Source organism: Leptonychotes weddellii, chromosome 16, assembly GCF_054177405.1.
Source record: "Leptonychotes weddellii isolate Sample4059 chromosome 16, ASM5417740v2, whole genome shotgun sequence".
NCBI classification, from domain to species: Eukaryota; Metazoa; Chordata; class Mammalia; order Carnivora; family Phocidae; genus Leptonychotes; species Leptonychotes weddellii.
This window is the reverse complement of record NC_138384.1, coordinates 44790397-44818329: the sequence shown is the minus strand read 5'-3', so window position 1 is coordinate 44818329 and position 27933 is coordinate 44790397. Positions and strand designations below refer to the sequence as shown.

General features: G+C 58.6%; 1 protein-coding gene across 1 annotated transcript; it reads left to right on the top strand.

Annotated features, from left to right (window-relative positions):
- The first annotated feature begins 4007 nt into the window (after positions 1-4007).
- Positions 4008-26419, top strand: NAPA (NSF attachment protein alpha). The gene is made up of 11 exons (XM_006739432.3): positions 4008-4249; positions 12996-13075; positions 15623-15739; positions 20423-20469; positions 21554-21631; positions 21871-21926; positions 22022-22106; positions 22934-23038; positions 24111-24179; positions 24640-24690; positions 25627-26419. The coding sequence occupies exons 1-11, from the start codon at positions 4152-4154 to the stop codon at positions 25726-25728; spliced, it is 888 nt and encodes a 295-aa protein (XP_006739495.1). The 5' UTR covers positions 4008-4151; the 3' UTR covers positions 25729-26419.
- The last annotated feature ends 1514 nt before the right edge of the window (positions 26420-27933 follow it).

Sequence of the window (27933 nt, the reverse complement as noted above, 5' to 3'; positions counted from 1 at the left end):
CTTCTGGCTTCCCCGGCCTATTGATCTGACAAAGGCTTTTGAGCCCCTGCTACTTGATGGAGCCACAGAGATGGGTAAGCTGAGTCCCGGCCCCGGAGGACAGGAACCGGGGGCCTCGTACGCTCACCCAGCCAGCATTTAGTAAGCACCTACCTTAGAGCATAAGCCCAACTGACGGCCCCCAGTCTGTGCAATGGGGCTACAGTGATGCAGGAGGAAAAAGGCCCCTCTCCTTGTGGGGCTTCCATTGTCAGAGTGAGAGAGTCGCGGTGATGAATGAGTGAAAAGATGATTTGAGATACTGATCGTGGGGATGCTCGCGGCCACGGGAGCAGGGGAGGCAGCACAGGCTGCAGGGGTCAGGATGCGTGGTGGCTCCCGTGGCTCAGCTGTGAGGTCAGGCGCGCCCACAGGGGCCAGCCTCAGCCTGTCGGCTGCCGCAGCAGCAAAAATCACCTCTTCCTCTGCCAACACCCAGACCTTCGGAGGCTGTGGGGAAGAGAAAGCGTCCCTCCCTCTTGTCCCTTTGGAAGAGCGAGGAGAGCTTGTAGCAGCCCCTCGCAGGATGCCCCTCCTGTCCCACTGGCAAAACCCATGCTCTTTCTCCACTGATCCCCGACAGCTGGAAGGAAAATGGCCACGGTTTTCCTGGACACTCAGGCTGTGTCGCCAGGAACCGGGGGAAACCAGTGTGATCCCTCAAGTTTGTTGCCACTGGCTCAAAACTGGAATTCTGTTTGCCAGGAAAAGAAGAGGACGCGGAGAGGGCTACCGGGCAGGGAGATGGTGTGTCCACCACAGGGTGACATAAAGAAAAGCGGGAGGCCAAGTCCTGGGCAGTGTCTGGGGCATGGCACACAGTGGCCCGCCAGGGAAGGCCACACCGAGGAGGCTGCTGGGGCCAAGGTCTGGATGGCTAGTGGAGGGTGGTCCAAGAGCCTCCACCTGCTCTGTGGAGCTTGTAGGAGGCAAGATGGCAAACACAGTAGGCATGGTGGTAAGAAGGTGAGACGGTGGCCTGGTCTGAGGAGGGACAGAAACTCGGGGAGTAGGGAAGCATCTTAGGGATAGACTCAGCCTTGCTGGTGGGTCCCCTCCCAGGGAGAGGTGGTAAGGGAAAGGACAGGTCAGGGCCGGCATGACAGCTTTGGGGCTCGGCACCTGAGTAGATGTCAGTGAATCAGATGGGGAAGAGCGGGGATACCTCAGAAGACTGATCGCCTCGAGGTGCGATTGTGTCTGTCATAGTGGGTGCTGCGTTCTAAGGGACTGTGGGGTGGGGGGGGGAGCAGGGCAGAGCGTGGTGTCAGGAGCCATCCCAGGGGGGCCGTGTTGTGGCTAAATAAATCTTAAAGCCGGGGCAGGAGGGGGAGCAGAGGAGCAAGTTGAGTTTGAAGGACTTAGGACCCTTGTGGTTAAGGGAAAGGGCTCAGGCTCAGGTCTCCTAGGAGCCGGAATTTACAGCCCAACTCTTCTTTCTTTGTGATCTTGGGCAAGTCACCTTCCCTGTTTCAGCCTCTGTGTTCTCAGTCTGTGAAACGGGATGGGAAGTGCCTTCCCCCACGTCCAGGTTCAATGAAAAGACATAAATGACCGTTTGGCAGGGTGCACCGCAGGAACAGAGCCATTGCCATTAAATGGGTCCTCCTGCTCTTGTTGTTTGGGTCCCGCCCTGAATGACAAGCTCAGCTGCTGGAAATGAAAGACCTTGACTTAAAGGGCGGGTGGTATGTTAGTTCTCTAGTGCTGCATAACAAATCGTCCTGAAATTTAACAGCGTTAAACAAGCTGGAGCTAAAATAGCACCACTCGGCTGGACAGGGAACTGAAACTGCTTGTGGTAATCCAGACTCTCCCCACCACCCCCACCTGATCTGCGGTCAAAATACAGTGGCCACCACAAGAAGAAGGTGGTCCAAGAGAGTCTCTGAATGTCACAGCAAACGTTTCTTGTGAATTACTCCCCCTCAGCTAAGCCCCATCCTCACCCCCAAATAACAGCTTTTTCTCACCCAGTGGTCCCTGGGTTATCTGCATCTGAATCATCTGGGAGTCCTGTAAGAAAATGTATATTCCTGTATCCTGCCACCGACTTTCATAATTGGAATCGTTGGGGGTAGGGCCCTGGAACTTGAATTTTTTTAAAGAAGATTTCATAGTAGAATCGTTTTTAGATTTTTCAGAAAGATTGTGAAAATGGTACTGAGAATTCCCATATACCCCACACCTGGTTCCCCCTAATACTTCTTTTAAAGATTTATTTATTTGAGAGAGAGAGAACTCGAGTGGGGGGAGGGACAGAGGGAGAGAGAGAACTCTTCATGAAGACTCCCCACTGAGTGCTGAGCCCAACTGAGATCATGACCTGAGCTGAAACCAAAAGTCAAGACACTTAACCAACTGAGCCACCCCTCCCCGTATTAATATCTTAGATGAGTATGGTACATCTGTTACGATTACGGAACCAATATTGACACATTATTATTGACTAAAGTCCATACTTTATTCACATTTCCTTAGTTTTTACCTAACATTCATCTGTTTCAGGATCCCACTCAGGACACCAAATTACATTTAGTGGGCATGTCTCCATAGGCTCCTCTTGGCTGGGACAGTGTCTCCAGCTTTCCTTGTTTTTAATGATTTGACAGTGTTGAGACCTGGTTAAGTGTTTCGGAGAATATGCCTCAACTGGGGTTTGTCTGATGTTTGTGATTAGATGGGGAGAGGGTGGTGTCAAGAGCCATCCTTCACAGAAGTGACGTGCCATTCACATCACATTATTGAGAGCACTTTCTATCAATGTGATTCACCACTGTTGATGTTAACCTCAGTCACCTGGCTGAGACTGTCAGGTTTCTCCACTGGAAGCAGTTTCCCCCGTCCCTTTCCCATACCACACTCTGGAGGGAAGTCTCTGGGTGGTCCACACTGAGGAGTGAGGAGTTACGCTCCACCTTCTGGAGGGAGGAGTCTACATGAACTATTCAGAACTCTTCTGCATGAAGTATTTGTCTATCTTCCCCGTTTGTTTGTTCAGTCATTCCCTTAACACCAGCATGGGCTCAGGGATATTTTATACACTGGATTATAATCCAGTACTAGTTTATTGTGTTGCTCAAAATGTTCCAGCTTTGGCTATTGGGAGCTCTTTCAGTTGGCTCCTGTGTCTCTTTGACATACCCTACCATTTGATACAAACACACACTACACTCACTCTCCACCCCCCCCCCTTTTGGCACTACAAGATCCTTCAGGCTCATCCTGTGTAATTTCCTGCCCGAGCCTCAAAGCAGCCATTTATCAAGGAGTCCTGGTTCCTTTTATTGGAGAATGGTATTAAAAACAAAGATCTGGGCTCTGAGTGAATTTTTGACACGCTCTCTCCAGCTTTTGTTTTTGTTTGTTTTTATTAATGAATCCAGAGAGAGCCCTCGCTCAGTTTTCTTTCCCCGTCTACGGACTTTACCGGCCTTCCCAAACCAGTTCCAGTATCCGTCAGCAGAGGGCGCAAGACAAGGCAGAACGCTTTCCTCACCGCTTACGGCTCTCCTAGTAAAGAACGCGCGAGTTACGGAGCGGAGGCGGGGACTGAGCTGTGCGCAGGACACCTGTCAAACCCGGAGGAGGGCGGGGCGTATCTTCCGGCCGGGGCCGGGAGCTGTCATGTGAGGGTCAATGGTCAGCTGACTGGGGCGCAAGTTCCGCGGGGAGGTACGGGCTGAGACGGGGGATCCTGCTGACTGGTGGAGCAGAAGCCCCACCTCGGGACGGGTCTTTGATGGTAGGGACTACGATTGGCTTATGCGAATCACGTGGAGCGCCGTAGAGCGCACCAGGAAGAGTGGAGTGTCCTACGCGGAAGTATGCGCAAGCGTTGAAACATCGCGTCGCCGATTGGCGGCCGTGAGTCACGGGGCGGGGTGCGGCGGCTGGCGGGGGTGTGGCCGGCAGGGCGCGCACCTCCCTACCAGATCGCTGGTTGGCCGGCGCACGTCACATGGTGCCGGGCAGCGGGGTGGGGGGGTGCGTACCGGTGCGACGTCAACGCAGCCCTGTGAGCTCCCCCGACCTGTCTACCGCGGCCGGGCCTCTGCTGAGTCCCCCGCGGGCCCGGGTCGGGCGGTTTGCTGAGTACCTTTGCGGCCGCCATGGACAACTCCGGGAAAGAAGCGGAGGCGATGGCACTGCTGGCCGAGGCGGAGCGCAAAGTGAAGAACTCGCAGTCCTTCTTCTCGGGCCTCTTTGGGTGAGAACCACGCCGAGGGGTGGGCTGGGACCTACACTGAGAGGACGAAGGAGTCATGGCCTGAAGCGGCGGGGCGGAGTCGCACGGCTCGAGCCTAGAGAACGGAGGGGATACCGGGAGGAGGTGCCGTGGTCTACAGTAGCGGAGAGGGACCCAGGCTAAGGGCAGGGGGCCCGGGCAATGGCAACACGGTTGGAGGGGAGATGGTCTGAGGTGTTGGGAGGGCCCTGGGCTGAGGGCACCCAAACCGAGGCCGCACCGTCTTGAGGCGGTAAGGGGACCCAAGCTGAAGGTGGGCCAAGAGGCCGGAGGAGAACCTGGGCCGAGGCAGCACGGTCTGAGGCCCTGAAGGGGAATGGAGTGGGAGAGCAGCCAGGTCAGAGAGTCTTTTGGAGTTCTAAGAGAACCTATCTGAAGGATCCCTGATGGGCACGGCGGGGCCTGGGACCGAGGACACCTGCCCAGCGGATTGACCTTTCCAAGGCGAACCGCAGTGGATTTGCATGAGCTTTGGGCGATGGGGCTGAGGGAGTCAGGGCTAAGGTGATCCTGGGAGTGATGAGCCCAGGTCTGAGGTGTGTGAGGGTGCCTGAGAGAAGGCTGCATGAACTGGAGAAAGAACCTTGGACTTGAGGTGCTGGAGAGCATTGAGGATTTTAAATGGGAGCCGTCTTAGTTTGTCTGGGTCGCTATGACAAAGTACCCTAGAACGGGTGGCTTATAAACATCAGAAATTTATTTCTAACAGTTTGGAGGCTGGAAGTCCCAAGATCCGGGTGTTGGCAGATTTCGTGTCTGATGAGGGCCTGCGTTCTCATAGGGGACTTGTCACTGTGTCCTCACATTGTGGAAGCAGTGGATGGAAGGGGAGAACTAGCGCTCTGGAGTCTCTTTTATAAAGGCACTTATCCCAGTCAGGAGGGTTCTGCCTCGCAACCTAATTACTTCCCAAAGGCCCTCATCTCCGCGTACTGTCATCTTGGAGGTTAGGATCTCGACACATGAATCTTGAGAGGACACATTCAGTGCATAACAGGGCCGTTCTTGGAGAGTTCCCATTGGCCTTTTAGAAAGGACTGCAGCAGCTGGTGTGGGGGAGAGTGAAGGCGGTGATGGTAGTAATACCAGATAATATTTATTAAGTGCTCTGATTCTGAGTCAGACCTGTCTCAGGCACCTTACCTGTGTCCTTGCATTGAATCCTCACAACATCCCTGTGGAGGTGGACAGACTTACTTGCCTGATTCCTCAGTAAGTGGGAGACCTGGGCCTGTCTGATCCCAGAGCTGTCTTTGCTGCCACACTCATTTCTCCCCGAGGCTCGTGCCCATTTCTGGACACTACACTTAGGAAGGATGTTGGCAGACTTCGGTGTCTCAGGGGGCTCCTACCCTATAACTCCTCCTCCCTCCCTGCCCCACATGGCAGTTTTCTCCAAACATTTAAGTGAAAGAGCCGGTGTATTCATCCCAGTCCCTTCCAGCTCCAAAAGCAGTTGGGATGGTGCTGAGAGGGGAGTGGGCAAGGCGAGAGCAGAGGGCAGAGGTACTGACGGGAACCTGTCTGTCTGAGAGCAGGGAGTGTAGCGACAGGTCAGCCCAGAGGACTCCTCTTGGCCAGCAGCCACTCCGGGCACCTCCTCCCCTCTGGAGCTGGGGTTTCATGTGTTCAGCATCTCACAGCTGCCTTTTCTTACAGACCCCAGTGGCTTCAGGGACTGGAGAAGGGAGTGTTGGGGCTCAGCCTGTCCCTCGTGCTTTTCCCTCCCCTTTCAGAAACCTCAGCAGTAACCTTGCAAACTGAGAGGTCTCTGGTCATGTCAGAGGGCCAAGTAGGATAGCGCCCACCTGGGATCTGGGGCAAGCCCGAATCCTTGGATGTTAGGGCCTTCTTTGTTCTTCACTGTTTCTGGGCTCCCAGACACTAGAGGGCTTTTGGGCACCAGCGGCCCGCGGGGGAGGCAGTACCAGCCAGTTAGTAGATCCGAGCTCCTTGTGTACCTTCCCTCTGGCTCCCTCCTCCTCCCTCAAGTCCCCAGCCAGAGCACATGCCCCTGCGGCAGGGAGCTGTAGGGAATGGGGGGGTGGGCAGCCCAGACTTCTCTCTGGAAGCAAAAAGATGGAGAGTTCCTGAGTAAAGCACAGTGAAACCGCAGGAAAGGGGAGGGGAGGTATGCCTTCTTCTTCCTGCCCTGAGGCTTCAGATGGATCCACAGACTTCCCCGCTGTGCTCCCTCTGGAGTGGTACGAGTTCTAAACAGTGGTTGTGTTCCCTGGGGCTTGTCCTCATCCCTGACACCTCCACCTTCACCCCCCAACCCCCGCCTACCGACATCCAAGACAAAAACTTTTCCACTTGGATACCAACGTTGATAGGAAGTTTCTGCGTGTGTGAAATGAAAATCATAGTAATACCTACTTCTTGGGGTGGTCCTAAAGAGAAACGGAGAACGTGCTTGTGAAGTGGTGAGCACACAGCGCCCGGCCCTGGTAAGCATTTAAGTGCTCGCTGTTATCATTAAGTGCTGTTACCGGAAGTTGGGTGGGAGGCGCCAGAGAAACAGGGATGATAGGGTGTTCCGTAGACCGAGAGCCTGTTCCTAAAGATGGAATCAGGTCCTGACCAATCAGGTCCTGTTTAAACTGCCTGCAGGCACCTGCAGCCCCCAGGAGCGCTGGAGGCTGGCTTTTGTAGGGGAAGAATGGCTGCCTGGGTAGGGTGGGTGGGCCCTTAGCCAAGCCCCGTGTGGGAACCGTAGCTTCCAGCTGTGCTTTGGACCACCTTCCACTGCAGAGCCTGCACGAGCCCGACCTGACCGGCCGCCTGTTTCCGGCGATCACTGTGGCCACTCAGAGCGCCCTGCCCCTGCCAGGTCCATGGCTGAAAACTCGGGCGTCCCTCGCCTAGTGTCAGAGTGGAGCCCTTCCTGAGGGGATGCAAGGTTTGGGGGTACCCCAGCCATCATTTTGCTGCAGTCCCAGGGTTCTGCCTTTCTCGATGGAGGGGACTTTGCCGCCTGGTTGTACAGAGCTTCCAGTGCTCCTGTTTGGGACAGGACAGCTGAGAGACCAAGGTCTTTCGGAAACATCTATTAAGGAAAGGAAACGCGTTCAGTTCTTGGGCTGCAGTGAAGTCATCTTGTTGGGGTGCGGAGGGGCATCAGTAGGAGAACTAGAGGAGTACCCACCCCACCGTGCGCAGGCGTGCCCCCCCCCCCCATTGAGCTTACTGTCAGGAAGGCAGTGGCCCAGAAATAAGCACTGTCCGCAGGATGTAGTAAGGGCGGTGGGGAGGCTGGAGGCCCAGGGCTCTGTGGAAATCAGAGGAGGGTGCCACCTCGCCAGCCTGGGGGCAGGGGAGATAAAGCTCATGCTGAGGGTGGAAATAGGTAAACAGTTCTAGAACATGCCCTCTCTGCCAGCCTGATAAGAGCCAAGCTGAGCGCCTGCCATGGGGCAGACACTCTCCTAGGTGCTACCTGCAAGATTGCGAGGGCCCCCAGCAGCGCCGCCAGGGACGGCGTCTCCCCCTGGGTCACAGAGGGACCCGGGACGTGCAAGCCACGAGCCTGCATTCGAGCCCAGGCCTAACTGCAGTCCTTGATTTTCCACCAAGCCCTCGTGACTCTAGAATTCCCCTTGCCAGGTGGCCGGCAGCCCTCAGAGCATGTTTCTCCTCCTTCACATAATAGCAGCCGTTTGAGCACCTGTTCTGCTCTGCCCTTCGTGCTGGGTACGGCGCATACGTCTTCTCTAATCCCCACAGCCTGCTTCCCGGATCGGCTCCTGTCTCCCATTTTACAGATAAAGCAACTGAGGCTCTGCTGATCATCAGCCCAAAGTCACGCTGTTATCAAAGTGCCCGAAACTGGCCTCAGCCCCTCCCTTGGCCCCCAGGTCTGTTCTGTAGAAACCCGTTACAGACGTGTCACGAGAGTGTCACAAGAGTGACCTGGGGTGGTTGCAGAACCCAGCCGTTTAGGGGCGCCTGGATGGCTCAGTCGTTAAGCGTCTGCCTTCGGCTCAGGTCATGATCCCAGGGTCCTCGGATCGAGCCCCGTGTCGGGCTCCCTGCTCAGCGGGAAACCTGCTTCTCCCTCTCCCGTTCCCCCTGCTTGTGTTCCCTCTCTCGCTGTGTCTCTCTCTGTCAAATAAATAAATAAAATCTTTAAAAAAAAAAAAAAAAAAGAACCTAGCCGTTAGCGCATAACAACTTTAGCCTTCAGTCGTTCCTGGGGCCTGTGTGCGCACTGCAGGGGGGGGCCCAGGCCCTGCCCCACAGGAGGCCATACCCATCAGGCCGGGGTGAGGGGGTGCACTACCGAGCAGGGGGGGCGGTGAAGGGCTTAGCCTTGCAGGGGGTGCGGGAGGAGATGCCGGGGGATCCCACAGCTCTCTGACAGCTCAGTGCAGTCAGCAGAGGAAGAGGGCTGGTGGCCGCCTGCTCCCTGGGCCAGGTGGACCTTCATGTTCTCTAACGTTCCTTCCGCCTGCAGCATGGACGGGGGCCTCTGTGGGGGGCTGGTTTAACTCCCTCCCTTGCCTAGGGCGTGCTCAGCGCGGCTCCAGCAGAGAGCAGCGTCTGCTCATCAGGGGAGGAAAATCTGCACAGCGTTGGCTGTTTAATCTAGAACAGAGGCGAGAGTAGGCAGGGACCTTGTCCACCTTCTCGTTTTCCAGAAGACCCTTGGACGTGGGGAAGGAAGCTTCCCAGGTCACTGAGTGAGTGAGACGCAAGGCAGCACTTGATCTCCAGGCCTGAGTCCTGTTTCTGGGCCCTGCCACTTTCTGGCAGCATAAGTGTGGGCAGGCCCCTTAACCCCTCTGAGCCCCAGCTTCCTCCTCGGTGGAGCAGGGGTAATACCCAGAGCGTTACTGGGAAGAACTCTGCGCTCCTACCAGGCCATTCTAATCACGTGAAGGAGGTGGGTAGAATGTTGAGACACGGTAAGGGTGGGACAGGCCCTGGGGTCCCTTCTTGCCCGCCCGGGACACTGGAGAAGCAGAGAAACAGAGGACAGGACTGAGGGGCAGTGGCTGCGGCCTTCGGGAGGCACAGGAGGGCCAGGGAGGGTCGAGGACCTACAATGGGAATCACTCCATCCGCCCTGCCCTTTGCAGCCCTTAGGAGAGTGCCGGTGGGCCGGGTGGCATGTTTCCGGGAGCCAGGAGGTGCCCAGGGGGTGGAGGAGGGAGCGAGGGAGGCTGAGACTCTGCCCTGCAGACCCCCTGGCCCGGGGCCCACCGGGCCGTCTGTGCGTCGCTGGCACCGCGCGCGCCTCTCCATATGGCAGTCGCTGGAGGTTGGTGGCTGTGCCTGGGAGCCCTGAGACTGCTTCCTCCGCCTGGGGAGGGGGCAGAAAGCAGAGCCGAGTGGGTAATTATAGACAGCCCTGCACCAGGCTGGCCCAAACCAGTTCCCTCTATTCCCGGCCTGACTCGGAGCTGGAGCCGCAGGGAGAGCTAAGCAGAGGCAGCTCGGGGGAGGTCAGTGGGGGAGGGACCGTCAGCTGTCGCCTGTGATGCCACTGGGCGCTGCCACTGGGCTCTTCGTGAGAGGCAGGCCCAACTAGCTTTTCTGGATCTCCTGCAGGCGGCGTTGGAGGAGGCCTGGTTTCTTCCTCGAAGGGAGTTTGCCACTGTCCGATGAGTGCTCTGAGAGCCGCCCTGACCTCGGGGAGAAGTCCTGTGGTAAACTGCAGATTTATCCTGCGGGGAGGCAGCTTGGTAGAGCACTGGAGCTGGGGACTTCCTCCTTCTGGTCGCTGGCCCTGCCAGAAACCTGCCTGTTATGGTATAATAGGGCCTCACCCCTTCCCCTGGCCTCCAGTATGGGGGTCCCCCACCTGCCTCTCTGGCCTCATTTCCTACCCTTCCCTGCACCGGAGCCAGCCGGCGCGCTGCTGTTCTGAACTGGCCACGCCTGTTGGTGTCCTAGGGCCTTTGCACATGCTGTGACTGCTCTCTGGAGTGCTCCTCCCTCTTTCTGTCGGTGGCTCCTTAGTTGTCTTTGAGGACCGAGCTTGACTCTCACATCCTCACAGTGGCGGCCTGGATCTGCCCATCCAGAGAGGCCCCTCCTCCCCCAGGGCCTCCAGTGCTTACTCACTCAGAAATCACCTTGCTGATTTCCTGTTTACTGAGAGCCAGGTCTTTCTCCTTGGTTTACTGCTAGTATCTGCAGTGTCTGGCACGTAATAAATGCTCACATTTGTTCCCCAGGTGAATGAGTGGCTGTGGGAAGGGCTTCTGTCTCAAGATCTGCCAGTGACCCAGGACGAGTCACCTGTCCCCCTCTGGGAACTCCGCTCCCATCTCTTAAAGGAGACAGTGGAACTCCAGAGATTCCCCGATCATCATCTGGCATGGAAATGGCCAGGACCCAAGTCCGGAGAGGAGGGAGGAGGCAGGCCTGAGCAGACATTAATCCCTCTGGTTTTCCCACTCCGCAGTTAGAATCACTGACCCAGCGCAGGGCTGGCCTGGGATCACAGAATTGCAGCCCGGCAGCTGACAGCCTTTGTGTGCTGTGTTCACACTGTCCCACCGAGCTGAAACAAACCAGCTGGGGCTGACTTTGTTCATTGTCGATCATCCCGCTTTGGGCCTCTCGGTGGGACAAGCCGTTTCTGCTCATCCAGGAGCCTGAGGTTTTTCAGAGACTGGCTCAATCTGGATAGGACTTCGTTGTTCCCACAAGGAAGGGAAGGATGAGCTAGGGGATCCACGGAGCGGGGAGACATGACTTCGGTCTGTGAACGCATCCATCCCCTTTAAGTCAGAGAACGTTCTAGAGAACATCCCCCCCTACTGCCTGTGAAGTTCCTCACCTCTCCAAGGCCAGGAGTGGGTTCTAAAGAGGTCACTCCAAGCAGGGGCCCCAAGCCCAAGGTGTGTTGGGCCAGCTGGGGTGAGGCTGGCCAGGGAAGACCCTGCGATCCAGCAGAGTGAGCATAGGAGTGCATTCCCTGGGGGGCCACTTCCTGTGGAACAGCGGAGGGTAGGGGAGACCACATCAGCACAGCCCCAGAAGGCAGAGACTTTTCAGCTAAGAAGAAACTTGTCTCCCGTGATGTGGATTCATGAGGCCAAGATTCCAGTCCTAGCCAGCCAGCTGGCCTGCCCTGGGGTATATTTACAAACGGAAACAGCCTGAAGGGGTCGCTGGGGTGGGTCTACATCAGCTTTTTCCTCCCAAACTCACCTGAGCTTTCTGATTCATCTGGGCCCATTGTTTGAAAAGCCTTATTCCAGGCCCCACCCAGACCTACTGAGTGAAATCTTCCAGGAGGGTGCCTGGGGGGCCTGGTGTGATCACTGTAACTAGCAGCTCCAGTGATTCAAAGGAATGGACTGAAGGAAGGAACGCTGTGAACACGACTCCCAAAATTACCCCGGAGGCTCTCCACAGCTGCAGCGGGGGGCTGGCCGATTTCCAGGGCCAGTGGACATGGGTCGGGGGGACAGGAACGATGATTTGTTTGGCTTTCTATTGGAAAATGCCTCTCTTTTCTCCTCGTTCGACACAAAACACTGATTGATGTCAGCGAAGAGAAGATCCGAAATCCATTTGGTAGAACTCAGCATGTAGGGTTTTTTCCTACTGGTTTATGTGGGCCATGGGTGTTTGAACAGTTGCAGAGACCACAGAGCTCATGAGCTGAGGCGGGTTGCATTCTTGGAGGTGGAAGGACAGAGACATGGTGGGGACTCACAGACAAGGTACTCATGAAGGGGCCCCCCAGTTCCGGAAGAGCTTCCGATGCACCGCTTGGAGATCTCAGGAGGGCAGAGTAAAGCTGCCTAAGCAGAATGCTCTTTGATTTTTTTTTAAGTACTCCTGCGTATCTCTCAGGCCCCTACTGTGGCACAGTAAGTTCTTTGAAGGTAGTTTTGCCATTTTAAATAATCCTGCACTGAACATCCTTATACCGCTTCCGATTAGTTTCTTGGGGTAGATGGCTAGACATGTAACTCACTGCACTGCTGGACCATAGAACCAAATGTAAATCCTGATATTTAAAAAGACAAATATATCTTTTCTGTGTTCTATATAAATACACTTTAGCAGATAAAATAGGCAGAAGATAAGAAAATTCAGGCAGTACAAAGGAGGAGTGTAGGGTGAGGAAATCTTGTCTCTTGCACCTGGCCCCACAGTTCTGTAGACCCCACCTTAGAGAAGAAAGTCTAGTTTTTTGTGTATATCCGCTCCGTCCTGGATTAGTAACGGCACACTCCTACGGTGGAGAGGTCTTCCCTGAACACCTGCGGCGTGTAAGGCACGGGCTTCAGGCATTGGGGAATGGACAAGTCATCCAGAGCTGGGCTCCTCCCCCAGAATGCTTTGCAGTCTCTTGGCGGGGCGGTGGGGGAATTTGCATAGAGCCTGGGAACCAGCATTCACTGAGCAGAAATGGAAGAGGCCGTCAGAGGCCGGGCTCACTGGGAGGTTGGGAAGTCTTCCCCCTCCCCCACCCCATCCCCGCGGAGTGGGGGTGACCCAGGCCTCCCCAGGGAGGGCCCAGCCAGCCTGCGTTGAGTGTGCCTTTGTGCCGGGGGTGGGGGGAGCAGGGGCCGCAGGTTTGGTCTCCCCTGAACCCTCAGCAGAGGCCTGGGCTGCAGTGGGCTTCACAGAGGCCTTATGGGGGGTAGGGGCACATCTCAACTGTCACCAGGACAGAACGCTGGCTTGCTCCTCACTACCAGACTAGTGCATCTCATCTCCTTTTCCCTTCTTTCCCCAGAGGCTCATCTAAAATAGAGGAAGCGTGTGAGATCTACACCAGAGCAGCAAACATGTTCAAAATGGCCAAAAACTGGAGTGGTATGTGATCTCTGCTAGAACCCCTTCGTGCTCCTTTCTCCTCTTTTCCCTTGACTTCCAGTCCTGAAGGCCTGGCTCTGGGGCTCGCCTTGCAGCCCCCAGTCTCTCCGTGCCATCTCTGCCACCGGAAGCCCGTCGGCCTGCCATTGGCTCGCTTCGAGCCCACTGGGTTATTTTACTTGGGCCACAGGGCCTTGGCGAGAGGACTCTAAGGATAAATAGATTATTGAATCCAGATAGCTCTTGGAGGGGTTTCTCCTTAAACTCCGAGTGTCCGGTGTCCCCAGAAACTCCTCCCTACTGCTTTTATCAGGTCTGAATGCTAGACGTAGCGGACCATTCCAGTGGTTCCAACAGTCACCTCAACCATTTATCAAGTGCGCCCCTAAGTGCCAAGCATGCGCATTGAATGGAATCCTCGCAGCAGCTCTGTGAGGGGCACTACCGTTAACATCCCCGTTGTTGGAAACCGAGGCTTGGCTCAGCCCCGGGCCTGAGGTGCCACCATGGGGAGGGACAGAACCAGAATTCAGAAGGCAGAGCTCCGACTCTGGAGCGGCCTCTGTGTGGCTTCAGGGCCTTTGCTGCCGGAGTGACTGAGGTTCGTGGCACGGCTCAGGCTGGCCGTGTGACCCCGGGCAGGTTACTTCCCAATCTGACTCCTGCTGAGTCCGACAGTGGGGACAGCGGCAGTCCCACCCCCGTGGGGCCACAGTGGGCATTCATGGAGATCAGGCATCCCCACTGGGGGCAGCCAGCACTCAGTAAATGTGGTGGCCACGAGCTCCGTGTTTGTCATGCCTGCGAGCCCACCTCCCCGCGTCGGGGTGCAAGGAGAGCTCTTCCGGGACCCTGGTCGGCAGATTAGCAAACTTCAGGAGTGGCTGTGAGGTGCCCACCGGAGCCTTCTGTGTGCTCTCGCACACTGTCACAAACTGCTGCAAGGGCCTCCCCCCGGAACAGGGCATCCCAGGTCATGCGCCTCCGGAGACACTCAGAACCTATGTCGGTGGGCGGAGTGAGACCAGAGTCACCGTTCCTCTGACTTGGCTTCGAGGTTGTGGTCAGACTGGCGCTTGGCCGGCTCCACCGAGGCAGGGAGGGGCTCCTGGAGGCTTGAGAGGCCAGAAGAGCTGGTCGGGAGCTGCCTGAGGGCCTGGAGGAGAGCTTTGAAAATCTAGCGCGTTGAGCTGCTCGGGGCTGATTGCAGGACTCGGCCTCAAGCCTCAGTGAGATTGGATCAAGGAAATGGAGCAAAGACGGGTTTGGGACCCTGGGAGGGACTTTCTGACCAGAAGGAGATACAGCCTGGAATGGGACCCTGGAGGCAGAGGGTGGAGGCCCTGGTGAGACGGAGTCTCCTCATTTTCTGAGAACACTTTTAGTTTCCTGGAAACTAAAAGGGTTTTTCCTGAGCTTTCACCAAATAGATAGTGCACACAGCCACGTGCCCCGTATAATTCCGTGCTCTCAAACTAAGAAGGCGCCATCAGAGAGAGAGTAATTCTCAATCATGTAGATGTCGCTTTGCCCCTAAAATGTGTTACTTCCTTCCCACCCCCACCCCCAACTATTCAAACAAAAATCCAGGGCCGTGTTTCATTTTTCTCCCAACGATACTGCTTTTCTGGAAATTTTGCACTCACGTTTGAGCCCTTAAAAGTAATAAATCATACATGATGGAAACTGGGCTGCTTTGTCTTTCCTGCTGCTCTCAAGTTCCAGGAGGGGGCCAGACCCTCTGGTCTCCTTCCAGCCCCGGAACTCTGTGATTCTGACGCGGCTGGAGGAGGACGGAGGGCAGTGGAGCCTCAGGTGGGGGTTGGCTGAGCTGGCGGTGGGCGTTGGAGCTTCCTATCAGGACCGTCCCACCCCTGCTCTCCAGCCCCAGAGGAGGAGCCAGGTCATTGTCTTCTGCAAGCTGCCAGGCAACTTAGGAGACGGACAGGTGACCACAGTGGCTTGGGAGCAGTGCAGGATGACCGCCTGCAGCCAAGTACTGGACAAACTGGGCTTCCCATGTGGTCTGCACCGCCCTTTGCCCAGTGGCACTTGTCCCCGTGCGCTCAAGTTCCTGCTGTCCCATGGGGCCACTGCAGGGGTCAACTGGGGATAGTTTCTGTATCCTGCATAGTTCTCGGCCCCGTCTGCCTTCTCCTTGGATCTTTAGAAGTGGGTGGCCCTGGAAATACTGGCAGAGGCTGAGATTAGGGCCATGGGACCTTAGCTGGCCCCCACCTGGCTCTCTCTTTGTATACCCAGGGCTCAGGGGCCTCTCCCTGAGGCAGCTTCCTCCTCCCTCCGCGTCCACCTCGTGGACCTTCAGGAGCTTCAGCCCAGGAGTCAGGAGGCCTCAGGTGGACAGGGCGAGGCCTTCACGTCAGCACCCCCACCCCCACCCCCACCCCCCCGAGCCAGGCCAGTCCCTTCCTCTCTCCAGCCCCCTCGGCATTCTCAGGAGAGGAGAGCCCCCTCCCGGGCCAGCGTCGGGGTGGCTTCTGACAGGCGGAGCCCCACTAAGGCTGAGCTCGCTCTTCTCTGTTCCAGCTGCCGGAAACGCTTTCTGCCAGGCAGCCCGGCTGCACCTGCAGCTCCAGAGCAAACACGACGCGGCCACCTGCTTTGTGGACGCCGGCAACGCGTTCAAGAAAGCTGACCCGCAAGGTGAGCGTCCACGGGTCTCTGGGGCCGGCTGAGCACTCTCCACAGAAGTCCTCAGGTTTCCGTGAGGCGCCGGTTCTCTCCAGGGACACGCGCGCCACAGGCTGGCAGGGAGACACTTGCGCTTGAACTTCGAAATTGGCTCCCTTCCGGTTGGCATTTGCATCCCGCTCCAAGCCTCCGCCTCCCCCTGCTACTTTGTGTGCGCAGCTGATTGCTTCCCTCCCAGAGCCAGGGAGCATTTGGGAGTGGGAGTTACATTGCAGACCCACCGCATGCCAAGGAGAGAGGAAAATCTGTTCTGTTGTCAGAATTAACATGCAGAGGGGGGTGGGAGGGGGTTCTGAGACCAGCCAGGTAGGAGTTGCTGCCGAAAAAGGAGCGGAAATTATCCTAACCTGGCTTCCCTACACCCTGGGGGGGAAATCAGAACACAGCCCAAGATGGGAGTTGCCAGAGAACAAGTTACTTAAAATGAGGCAGCGCTGGGGAGAAAAGCCCGGTTTGGGACTGACTCATGGTGAGAAAACCATTTGTCCCACCGGGCTCATCCCGAAGCAGAAGCGCAGCCCAGTGGGTACCAGAATTTTGGGTCTCAGGGAGCTGGAATTTTAATTTCTGTTTTCCATCTCGCTGCCAGACACAGGTTGCTGGTTTTTTAATTTTAGCAAGCAAAGATACTTTTTTTAGGTAACCATTTATTGTTACTATTCTCTCATGAGAGAATAGGGAATACGTGAATGTTTTAAGAAAAAAAAAAGGGGGGAGATGCCTCATCTTGGAACAAAGACCTGCCCTTCCCAAGAGAGGACAGTTTGCAGCTGGGCACCGAGGTGTTTGCGAGGCTTGGTAAGCACCGGTTCCCGTCCTGGTGCTGGCGAGTTGTTGGCGGATCCGTTACCACCACTGGGGACCTATCTGTCGTTCCTGGGCAGGGATTAGGTCTCTGTAGACCAAGTAGCTTCTCTGTGTCCCCAGACTTGACCAGTCGCTGCCTGTGTAGCTGGGTGTCCCACAGAGGTTGGCTTGAGGGGTCACGTGGTGGGCCCAGGCTCGGCGAGAACCAGAGGGGAGGCCTTGTGGCGGGGTGGGCCGCAGCAGGCCGTGTCGGCCATGTGAGGAGGACCCAGGGCCACCGCGAATCACCCAGGGACGTCTGTGTCCCGTTTCCCCACCACCAGCCTTCCCTCTGCTCCCTGGGGAACTGGGCTTCCTGGATTGCCGCCCTAGCGCCTGTGCTGCTCTGGGGTGACCGGAAGGACTCGTTTCTGGGGCAGAAGTCGAGTGCCAGCCTTCATGACCTGTGTGCGGCCCCACTGGCTCTTCAGACAAACCCGAGCACGTCCCTCGGATGGGCCCCCAATCGGCTCCTCGATGTTGCGTCTGTGATGTTGCGTGCGTCCTTAATCCTTCGGTGGCTTTTGACCTGAGTTTTTCCAGCTCAAGGCAGGGTTCTGCAGGGGGTGTGTTGGGTGCTGGGGCCCTGTGCTCCGCCTCAGGAAGTGCGGAGGGTGAGGGGTGTCTCACGTTGGGTCTGCTGACGTGGCCATCATGGGGCCCCAGAGGCCGGCTTGGTGTCTCCAGGGATCAGCAAGCACGGCTTGCTGCCCTGGGAGCTGAGGCAGGGAGGGAGGGGTGGGCCTGGGGTGGGAAGGACCTTTCAGGCAGCAAGAGGAGCAGTGACCAGGAGAGGAGCCTGTTTTGGGCACAGCCCGGAGTGGGTGCGTTGGGTGGAGCACCAGGCTCTTGGTGCTGAGGGGGGCGGGGTGGGGGGCACCGGGGCAGTGACCCAGCACCGTCACCTCACGGACTCCTCGCCCAGGTAACGGTTCATGTAGCGTGTGGCTCCGCGTGGTCTCCTGAGTCTAGACCGAGCCTCTTCCCCTGTGACCTCGGGCAGTCACTTCATCTTTTGGGCCTCAGTTTCCTGGTCTGGTAAAGGCAGAGACCACGTGTGAGAAGAAGCACAGGCTTGGCCAGCACAGCACCTGGCGTGCGATAGATCTCTAATGAGGGGTGGCCCGTGGCCCCCATCAGAGGCCCGGCCTCCTCCCCTTGGCCACTCGGCTTGTAAAACAGAGCTGGAGGGCCCACTCAGAACCCCACCGGGCTTCCCCAAGCAGGTGGCCAGCTCCCTGGGGCCTTGCTGGTCCCCTCAGCCGCCTGGAAGGCCTCTGTCCTGTGTCAGCACTCCTCCAGGAGTCCTGGAGGGCCCTCCCCGCGAGAGGCAGCTGGTGCCCAGCCCGCACAGAAGGCCTGCCAGAGCCGGCCGGGGTAGAAGGAAAGGATTTGGCACCTGTCAGCGTGCTCTGTCTGCGAGTCTGCCGGAATGGTGGACTGGGGGCGGTGGGGGGGGGGGGGGGGTATGTGATGCCTCTAGCTGTCGGTGGTTCCCGGCTTTCCCAGCCTTTCCCAGCCTTTCCCAGCCTCCACCGGCTGCTCTGGAGGGACTCAGGCCAGGGAGGCCTCTAACCCCAGCCACCTGAGCCGGGCCCTGGGCTGCATCCGCACGTTCCTGGGCGCCTCCTGCGAACCACACGTGGCAGTAGCGTTCTCTAACCCAGTCCGCTTCCTTGTGGGACTCTGCCTTGTGCCCCCGTTGCACCCAGGAGGGCTGAGTCCTGGGATTGATGTGGGAAACAGCAGCCAGACCCGTTGGCTGCTGGAGCCCAGCAGGTGGGGCGAGGGCCCTGGGTTGCACGGCTCCCAGTGTGCCTAAGCCAGCACCCTCCCCGCTCTGGACCGCAGAGAGCTGGATCTCATCCAGGGGTGCTCTGGCCGCTCATCCCCGGGGGCCTGGTGACTGGAGATAAGCCTGCCGTGTCCCGTGTGTCAGCGGCTGGTCTACCAGCACTTGCTGGGGTGTCCCCGAGCCAGGAGCCCGCGTGAGGGGGACTCAACCCTGTGAATCCGCGATGCTGCCTGGGAGTGATCTCCTGCCCCCTCTGCCTCTCCCAAGGGCCATGCCCTGCTAACAGCGCTCCGGCGCCAGGGGGGCCCTGTAGGCCTGGGGCGGCCGCTGTGGGAGAGCGCGTCCTGCCAGAGAGGAACTCGCAGCCTGTCCCCCTCCTGGCCCTGCTCATCTCCCTGGGAGCCGCCTGGGCCACCTCAGCGCGCAGGTGCCGGGTGGGGCTCCCCGGTGTCCCAGAAGAGGGAGCCGGTGAGTCTCCCTGCTGGCCACAGGGCGCCCCCCCACCCCCCACCGGCATGGAGGCTGGAGCAGGGCTAGGTGTGCAGAGGCGGCTCCCTGCAGCCCAGCCCCCGAGCTCCTTACCAGCCTTATCGTTCTCTTGCAACCAGCCCGTTGCTGGTTCATCAGTTCAGAAATGCTCTGTTTCAAAATACGTGCTTGTGTTCAAGCGGACTGTCTTCCGGCTATAATTTTTTGTGTGTGTTCTTTTCCTCTGCCTCCTCTTTACCTTGTTTTCTTCTCTGGTGCCCCGGGCTTCCAGCTGTCAGCCTCAAAACCCTGACCGAATGGTGTACATTCTTTAAATCTTTCTGGCATCCCCGGAGGCCTTTCAGAATTGGAGCAAACCTATAGGCCCTCCCTCCCTCAGAGGAGGGCTCACAGACACCCACCTTTCGCATGTAAATTTAGGGGGGCTTGTGGACTCCCTGAAGGCCCAGCCACAGGTCCGAGGCTGTGAGCCTCTGTTCACATGTCCGTTCCCCCCCCACCCCAGGTAGTGAGACCTTTAGCCCCATAAGAGCAGGTACCAGCTGCGGCCCTTCTCCGTGGCCTCTCCGCCCAGCGGGCCTGGCTGACTGTGGGGACCCCGGGGGGCAGACCAGGAGCCTGCTGGATGCCCTGGACGGCAGGATGAACTGGCAGCCCCGCCCCAGCTCAGAGCCCAAGTCCTGGCTCTGTCCGGGCTCTCCGTCCTCTCCTCCCGCACCTCCCCCAACACCTTTTCCTCGGAGATGCATTTAAAAAATCCACCCTGAGAGCTCATCTCTGTCTGCTAGAAAATGCCTCCCACTCGTGCTGCTCTCTCTCCTCCAAATAACGTGTCAAAAAAAAAGCCATACCCAAATTTCAGGTCTTGGAAGAGGTAGTACCACAAAGGTAGCCGAATTTCTCCTCTCGTGGGCCTTCCTGGTGTTTGCTGTGTTGGGGGGACCTGTGGTTTGAGGAGCTGACCGGTGGCAGGGGAAGGGACAAGAACAGAGGGCTCTGCTGAATGCAGACACGTGGGCAGGAGACAGTGATGGAGATTCCAGCCCAGGGGACCCGGGTGTCCCGGCGTCCAGCCCCCTCCTGCTGTAGATGGAGGCCAGACAGGTGCAGGGCACGTGGGGCAGTGCCAAGGTGCCAGAGCCCCGGTGAAACCTGGGCGTCCCTCACATGTCAGGCCCGGCCCCCTCTGGTCCCCCCTTTCCCCTTGCCAGCCCCTCTTGTCGTGGAGGGTAGGGCCCTCGCTGGCCTGGCTCCGAACGCCCATGGGAGGCTGGCTGTCGGCCTGTGTTCCATCCCTGGGGCCGCCGGGAGGGCGATGGCCCCGGCAGCCCTCAGCAAGTCACGGCCTGCAATCCATCGCTCTGAGCACGTTACCTGGGGCTCAAGGACCCCTTCAGCTCCCCGCCCAGCCACGGGAGCACAGCCCTGCCTCCCCCCTCCTGACTTCTGCCCAGATGACTTCTCATTCTCCTTTCTCCTCCTCACCTCCCTTTTTCTCTCCCCAGAGGCCATTAACTGTTTGATGAGAGCAATCGAGATCTACACAGACATGGTAAGGGTGGCTGCCCGTCCTGTCCCCGCTCCTGCCCCACCATACTGCTCCAGCCTGCCGTCCCAGCTTCGGCACCAAGAGCAGGCGCGAGGGGGAGTGGGAGCTGCGGGAGTCTGGTCACCTGGGCCAGCCCCTGCCCCGCCCCAGGGAGCACCCCCATAATAGGGGAGGCCCAGGGGCAGCTCCGCCGGGGAGCCAGGACCAGACTCCTGTCCACTCTGCCACTTGCCCCTCACCCTCTGCCTCTGTCTCGTCGGACCCCTTCCCCTGCCAGGTCCCGGGCCATGCTGGAGTATCGTAGATGGAACAGTGCTAGCGGTTTAATCCTCCCTGCCATTCGCCCATGTGACAGGAAAGGGGGGCCCAGACAAGTGACGTGACTTGCCCAAGGACACATGGCCACAAACAGGAGTAGCTGAGCCCAGAGCTTCGCCCTTTCCTGATGTCCCTCGGCAGGGCCAGGCGCCTGGACGCCCACTGCGGGGAGGCTGGTGGCCTGTGCTCAGCCCTTCTGGGAGCTCCAGGCCTCCTTCGGGAGAACTGTGCATGTCTATGGGGGAAGCTGGGGGTTGTCCTGGGTCGGGGGCGGCTTCCATGGCCACAATGGGGGCTGGGGGGAGGCCAAGAAAGGCTGTCCCCTCTGCAGTAGGGATGCCTACCCGTCAGCCTGGTTTCTCCAGAGCTTTTACCAGGCAATTCTAGGCTGGTCTTTCCACCTCTGTGGGCCATCTGTCAAATGCTTCCCCAGGCCGGGCCCTTCACCAGGTACCCGTGCCCCCATGACCTTGGCATTGCCTTGTTTGCCCGTGTCCCTGTGGACAGGATGGACACAGAGGCTGAATGGGGAGGCAAGTGCCTAGGCTCAACCCGTCAGGGCGGCACTTGGACCCAGGCCTCTCAGTCGAGCCTCCTGTTAAAGGCCTATGCCCCCCTGGCTCTCGGTACCCTCTTGTGCACACCTCACTGGTGCGGCTAAGGGGCAGGGACCCACCAGCTTTGGGGACCCAGAAGGGCAAGAGCAGGCTGGGGTGGGGCGCTGGGGACATCACTTGTCACAGAGGGCCCCTCCCCGTGTCCCACCCAGGGCCGATTCACGATCGCGGCCAAGCACCACATCTCCATCGCCGAGATCTATGAGACAGAGCTGGTGGATATCGAGAAGGTGAGTGGCCGTCGGCCCTGCCTGGCCAACGGTGGGGGAGGACCACAGTGGCCGGTCCCCTCGGACTGGGGTTCATCTCTCCGCTCTGTCTACTTGGGAGGTTTCTGGTGTCTGAGTACTGGAAGAGGGGCGTGGGGCATTGGCAGAACTTGCGTGAAGGCCCCAGGGTCGGGCCCGTGGTGGACAGCGGTCACCTTGCCACCTCCTTGCCCTCTGCCCCTTCCCCGCGTCTCCCCCAGGCAATCGCCCACTACGAGCAGTCTGCAGACTACTACAAAGGGGAAGAATCCAACAGGTACGGGCCGCGGGCTCCCCTCTCCCTGTCCTCCCCAGGCCCCAGTAAGCCCCAGGCCACCACCGACCTCTGTCTTCTCCACCCACCCCACACAGCTCAGCCAACAAGTGTCTGCTGAAGGTGGCTGGTTATGCCGCTCAGCTGGAGCAGTATCAGAAGGCTGTTGACATCTACGAACAGGTGGGGACAGGTGGGGCTCAGAGCCTTGCTCTCTGGGAGGGCACCATGCCCGACATCTGCACCATGCTCCCTCCCCCTGCCTTTTGTCACATGCCTCCCTCCATCACCTCCCTGGCGCTCATCCTGTCCTTGCTGGCTAAACCTTTATCCACCCACGACCCCACACGGTCTCACCGCCCCCTCCCTATACACTTCTCACAGGGAGCTTCTGGGGAGGCCCAGGGTCCTGGAGGGAATGAATCACTGAGGCCTGGGGTGGCCGGAGGTAGCTGAGGAGCCTGCAGGAAGGGGGCCAGGAAGCATGGTCCCGAACGTGGTGGGTGGGACAGGGAGGGAACGTCACGTGGGTGCGCAGGCTCCCCTGGGCTGTGTGGGGAGGGCTGGGCGGGCCAGGCTGTCCTGGTGGGTTCAGTTTGGCCAAGAGAAAGGCAGGCAGCTGGCCTTGGAGGAGAGGGGGGGCGGGCGCCACCTCTCATGTTCCCGCAGCCTGCCGTCCCTCTGCCCACCGCGTGCCAGCCTCCCATGGGGCCTGACAGCGGGGCCGCCTCTTCCCCAGCGTCGTGGGTGCTTCGGGGCCTACGGACACCTGGCTTCAGCCCTGTGGCAACACCCATCTCCTGTCATACCCTGGGCCTTGGCTGCCCACACACCACCAGCTGACTTCCCTGGGGCTGGTCCTTGGCCTCCCTGCCCTTGGGGTTCCGGGTTAGCAGGGCCTCACCCGGGACACACATGTGGCTCCCAGCTGGCCCCCAGGTGCCTGGCAGTGACCCTGGCCCTCTGGCTGCCTGCCCCAAGCTTATGGTGCCGCCTCCACATGGTCACAGGTGGGGACCAACGCCATGGACAGCCCCCTCCTCAAGTACAGCGCCAAGGACTACTTCTTCAAGGCGGCCCTCTGCCACTTCTGCATCGACATGCTCAATGCCAAGGTGAGCTGGGGCCCCGTGGGCCCGCCCAGAGCTTCCCCCACCTCCCAGGGACCACCTCGGAGCGTGGTGTCCATCACTAGGCCAAGTCACCTTCTAACCCCTTAATAGGGGTGAGCCCCTCCCTCACGTCCGACACCCGACAGCTGCAGACAGGAAATGCGTGCTCTCACTGGTGTGTTCCTGGCCCTGGTGTCACCTGCCCAGTCTCTGCCGCTTTTGAGTTTATCCAGCTCCGGGCTCACTCAGTGCCAGGCCTTGTCTTCAGCGAGAGCATGTTTTGAATCCTTACTTGCATTCCTTGAGGTCAGCGTCACTGTCCCCTGTCCTACGGATGAGGACGCTGAGACTGAGACCAGAGACCCTTATTCAAGGCCCCATGGCTGGATTCCAGATCTTTGACTCCCAGTGTCATGATCAGAACCATAGCATGCACGCCCACACCACCCATATTCACGGCCGCTTGGCAAGAGAGGGGTCCGTGCTGGGCGAGGGGGTGGGGAACAGCCCAGGAGGGAGCTGGACTTTTCCTGGGTGCAGCGTTGCCGGGGCCCCAGCTGCACTGCCCTCCGCCACCCCTGCTCCCATTGTGGGTAAGAGCTTGGGCTCTGGTGTCGGGCCGGTTCGCGTCCCCGCCCCCGCGTACCCTGTGCCCTGAGCAGGTCGTTGTGCGTTTCCCCACTTCCAGAATAGGGGTCACCGTCATTCGACCCTCCCTGGGTCCACATGATGGTTAAATGTGGGAAGCGCCCAGCACCAGCCCTGGCACGTAGGATGGGCTCATACGAGGCAGTTGTCATTTGCCCCCTACCCTGGGCACTGGCCTGGGAGACCCCCCCCCAGCTGCTTCGTCCCCACAAGCTGTCTCTGCAGCAGGCTTGGCTGGGCACAGCCCCACAGAGGTGCCCTCCAGGCACAAAGCCGGGTGACACTGGAGGCTGGGGGAGGGGCGCAGAGCGCTGACCGGGGCCAGATGTCTCATGTCTCAGATCCCCTTGGCTGCCAGGCCGGTGGCTCCAATGGCCCATCTTCATTAGCTTGTCCCCTTCCCTCCTTCCACCCTGGCGATGTCCAGCTCGCTGTCCAGAAGTATGAGGAGCTGTTCCCCGCGTTCTCTGGGTCCCGGGAGTGCACACTGATGAAAGTGAGTGCTGGGCGCTCTGCAGCCCTCTCCCCGCCCTTTCCCTGCCCCTTCCCTGCCTCTGGGCCTGGAGAGCTCAGCCAGGACTGGGGGGGTTGGAGGTGGGGGGGCACCTGGAGGCTTGGGCTCTGGTTACTATAATCATCAGGGTTTGTACAGCAGTTCTTAAAGGTCTTTTGGTTTGGTTTTGTTTTCCCTCATTTGGGCCTCTGTTTTCTTGATGAGAGAAGTAAGGCTCAGGTGGTGATGGAGGTAGGGACAGTGTGATTTCTCACATGAGCATGCACACACACACACGCGCGCACACACACACACCGGGCAGGGGTGGAACCAGCCCCTTCCTCCCTCCCAGCACGGGAGCCCCCTGACCTGCCCCCCGCAAGATGGTGTATGTGTGGGTCTAATCCAGGTCAGGCCTCAGGCCAGCCTTGGTCCCTGACCCCTGCCTGCCATCTTCTTGCAGAAATTGTTAGATGCCCATGAGGAGCAGAACATTGACAGCTACACCGAGGCGGTGAGTGGCCGGGGCTGGGGGCAGGGGTGGGGGGCGCCCTGTACAGACACACTCTCCCATGAATCCCACCCTTTCTCTGACCCCCGTCCTGGCTGTGAATCCCTTTCTCCAGTCACCCCAGGATCCTCACGGGGAGCCCCGGAGGTACGGGAGGTGTCCTCCCCCTATTAGAGATGATGGCACTGGGGGGAGGTGAGGAGACTCATCCTCCATCCCTTAGGGGCAGAGCTGGGAGGCAGACCTGGTGTCTGTCTGTCCCTGAAGGCCAAGGTCTTTGCACCAGTGAGTGTCCTTGGTGAGCAGTTGGGAGGAGCAGGGAGGGAGAGAGACGAGTCGTGGAAGGGGGGGGCCCCTTCCGGCACCAGCTTCCTTGGTAGAACCGCCCCACAGAGGCGTGTCTCCCTTTCCTTACTCTCTTTTGAACAATCCGGAACTTGGTTGGGCCCAGCTCCAGTCCTAATCCAGTCGTCTAGACTGCATCTGTCAAGATGTTGTCTCCTGGGTGCCCCTCGGGAATCCTACACCACCAACAATGACAGAGACCAAAGTCCCTCCAGTCCATCCTGCCCCGGACGGTGGGCAGGACGTCAGGAAGCTCAGCCACAGAGAAGGGAGGAGCGGGGCCGGGGCAGGGTGACAGGGCTCGGTTCTCTCTCTGGCCCCGTCCCCGTGGCGCTTGGAATAGGCCTTCACATCTCCAGGCCCGTTTCCCACCCATGAAACAGGAAGCTGGACCGTTTTATGCTGCAGCATCCTTTCTTTTTCTCAAGGCAGCCTTAGAGGGAGCCCCCTCCCTTTGCTCCTCCTCAGGGAGGCGGGCTGGGACACATGTAGAGGATTTGGGGACCAGAGACTCTGGGCTTGGGGACAAGGAGGGAGCCAGGACCAGGTACGGGACTGGCCCCACTGTCACCTTCCCCTCCCCATGTGTCCCAGGTGAAGGAGTACGATGCCATCTCCCGGCTGGACCAGTGGCTCACCACCATGCTGCTTCGCATCAAGAAGACGATCCAGGGGGATGAGGAGGACCTGCGCTAAGCCCCACCCAGCCCCCTGGCACCTGTCTTCCTGCCCCGTCTGCTCTACCCCCGCGCCCCTCTAGCGCGTGAGCCCAGAGAGAGAGGTGGGGCTGAGACCTTGGCTGTGAGACCTCCCTTCCCTTCCCGCAGAGGAGTCTCCCCAAGCCACAGTGCGGGCTCAGCCCTGAGGCCCTTTTTTTTGGGGGGTCCCTGAGGCCAGGCCTGCTGGCCAGACAGTCCCCCTCTGTTCTTGCTGCGTCCCTCGCCTCCTACCCATTTATTTAAGCCCCTCAAAGGTGCCCCTTCTCTGCCCCAAAACATAGACTCTTTGACACAGACTTATTTCCTGTGGGTGCTGCCAGGGGTGGGGGTCAGCATCTGGTCCCCCATATCCTGACCAGCTGAGGCACGAGGCTGGTTTCTGTCGTTCCCACTTGTCCTCCAGCCGAGCTCTGAGCACATGTAGCTGCTGAGATTTGTTCTCTCCACGGGGGTGGGCTCCTTCCCCTCCAGTGCTGGGAACCCCGCCCCACCCCCCACCCCCCACCCAGCCTCCTGCAGCCCTGACCTCTCAGGATAAACCGCAGGCCCTGGAGCTCGGAGGGTCATCCCTGCACCCACCCCTACATCTGCTCCTTCCGTAGTGCTTTGAGGTTTTGTGGTCGGAAGCTGCAGTTGGCCTAAGAAAGAAAATAAAAAAGAACACTTTGCATGAGTCTCTCTTTTTCCTCCTCAACTCTGCTGCCCCCTTCTCCCTTCAGGGCTGGTGTCCTGTCTTCCTGCCCCTCCTGGTACCTGCCTTGGGCTCTGGGCACACTTGGTGGGAGAGAAGAGGGCGAGCATAACTGAAGATGGGGCTGGGGTCAGAGGTCCTGGGGGAGGCCTGGGGATGGGTGGGCTCGGGAGTCTGGGAGCGCCTGGCTTGATCCTATGGCCTCTGGGTTCTGCGGGCCTCAGTTTCCTCCGCTGGGACGGTGGGTGGCAGTACCAGCCCTCAGCTGGCTGGAGAAGGGAGGGTACGGACGGTGGTAAGGAGGGTGGAAGAGGCCCCTCATGGAAGGAGGGTTGAAAGCCCTGGTGGTATTTGTTCCAGGTGCCCAGGATGAGGGAGGACACGACTTAGGTGGGCAGGGCACGAAGACCAAGTGGGTGTGGCAAGTGGAAGGGGGGACGACAGGAGCCCTTGCCTGGGAAAGGTGGGCAAGAACCACCTGCCTCCGCCACATGCCACAATGGAGGCTTGCGTGGAGGTGAGCAGTCTGACACACGTGGGCTGTGGCAGGGACAGAACTGGAGGAGGCTCAGAGTCGCCATGGGAGGGGGTGTCTGGAAGTGAAGGGGGGGCAGGACGAGAGGAGGGGCCGCCTGGGAGACCAAGTCAGGCTCCTCGAAGAGGTGCTCCAGGCTAGAGCCTGGAAGAAGTCACAGAGAGGTTCAGGTTCACCGTGTCAAGAGAGAACGGACTGCAGCACCGTGCCCTGCTCCTGTCCCCTTGAGCTCCTCCCACAGCTCAGATGGATTGGTTGATGATGGCTGCCTAGGGCGCAGTTAAGACTCCTGAGACCTGAGATCAATTACTGATGTCTGCCACGGGCACCGGCTGAAGACTAAGCGCCAGAATCTCTTTCTGCCACCAGTGACCTCAATAATGAGTCTCAACCCTGGGCTGGGCTTAAAATCACTTGAAGTACACAAGCTTGGGTCAGAAGGTGATAAATTGTGATTTGGATGAAGCTCCCCCCTTTTGGGAGGTTCTGGTTTTGTTTTTTTTTTCCTGAAAATTCCACAGCTGAGTCACATGTGCTGCAAGGGGTGGAAATCACTGAGCAGGACAATTCTTTCCTTCCCAACCTATAACTTCATTTATTCATTTGACAGATGTTAAGTGAATGTAGCTTAGAGGTTACCACGTGAGGGAGAAGCAGCCTGAAGAAAACATTCTTCAGAAGCAGAATTAGACCCCACATTTCACTGACTCAGCGAGTATCCACTAAGCACCTACTGTATACCATGCCTGGTCTAGGCCCTGGGAATATAGTATGAAACCACATAGCTAGACCCTGCCCTCCAGGAGGATTTGGTCACCAAATCCCGAAGTCGGGAATGGACACAAACTCCCCTTAACCACCCTCCAGATCCCATGTGCCTTTGAGAACTTTCCCCTTATGTCTTATGTAACAATGTCCCTGGTGCTTGGCAAAGGGGCTGGCACGGAATCTGTGGA

Coding starts and splice junctions, on each gene's coding strand:
- NAPA (XM_006739432.3), top strand. CDS start 4,152: ATGGACAACTCCGGGAAAGAAGCGGAGGCGATGGCACTGCTGGCCGAG. Junction 13,076..15,622: donor AATGGCCAAAAACTGGAGTG/GTATGTGATCTC, acceptor TCTCTGTTCCAG/CTGCCGGAAACGCTTTCTGC. Junction 23,039..24,110: donor TCGACATGCTCAATGCCAAG/GTGAGCTGGGGC, acceptor GGCGATGTCCAG/CTCGCTGTCCAGAAGTATGA.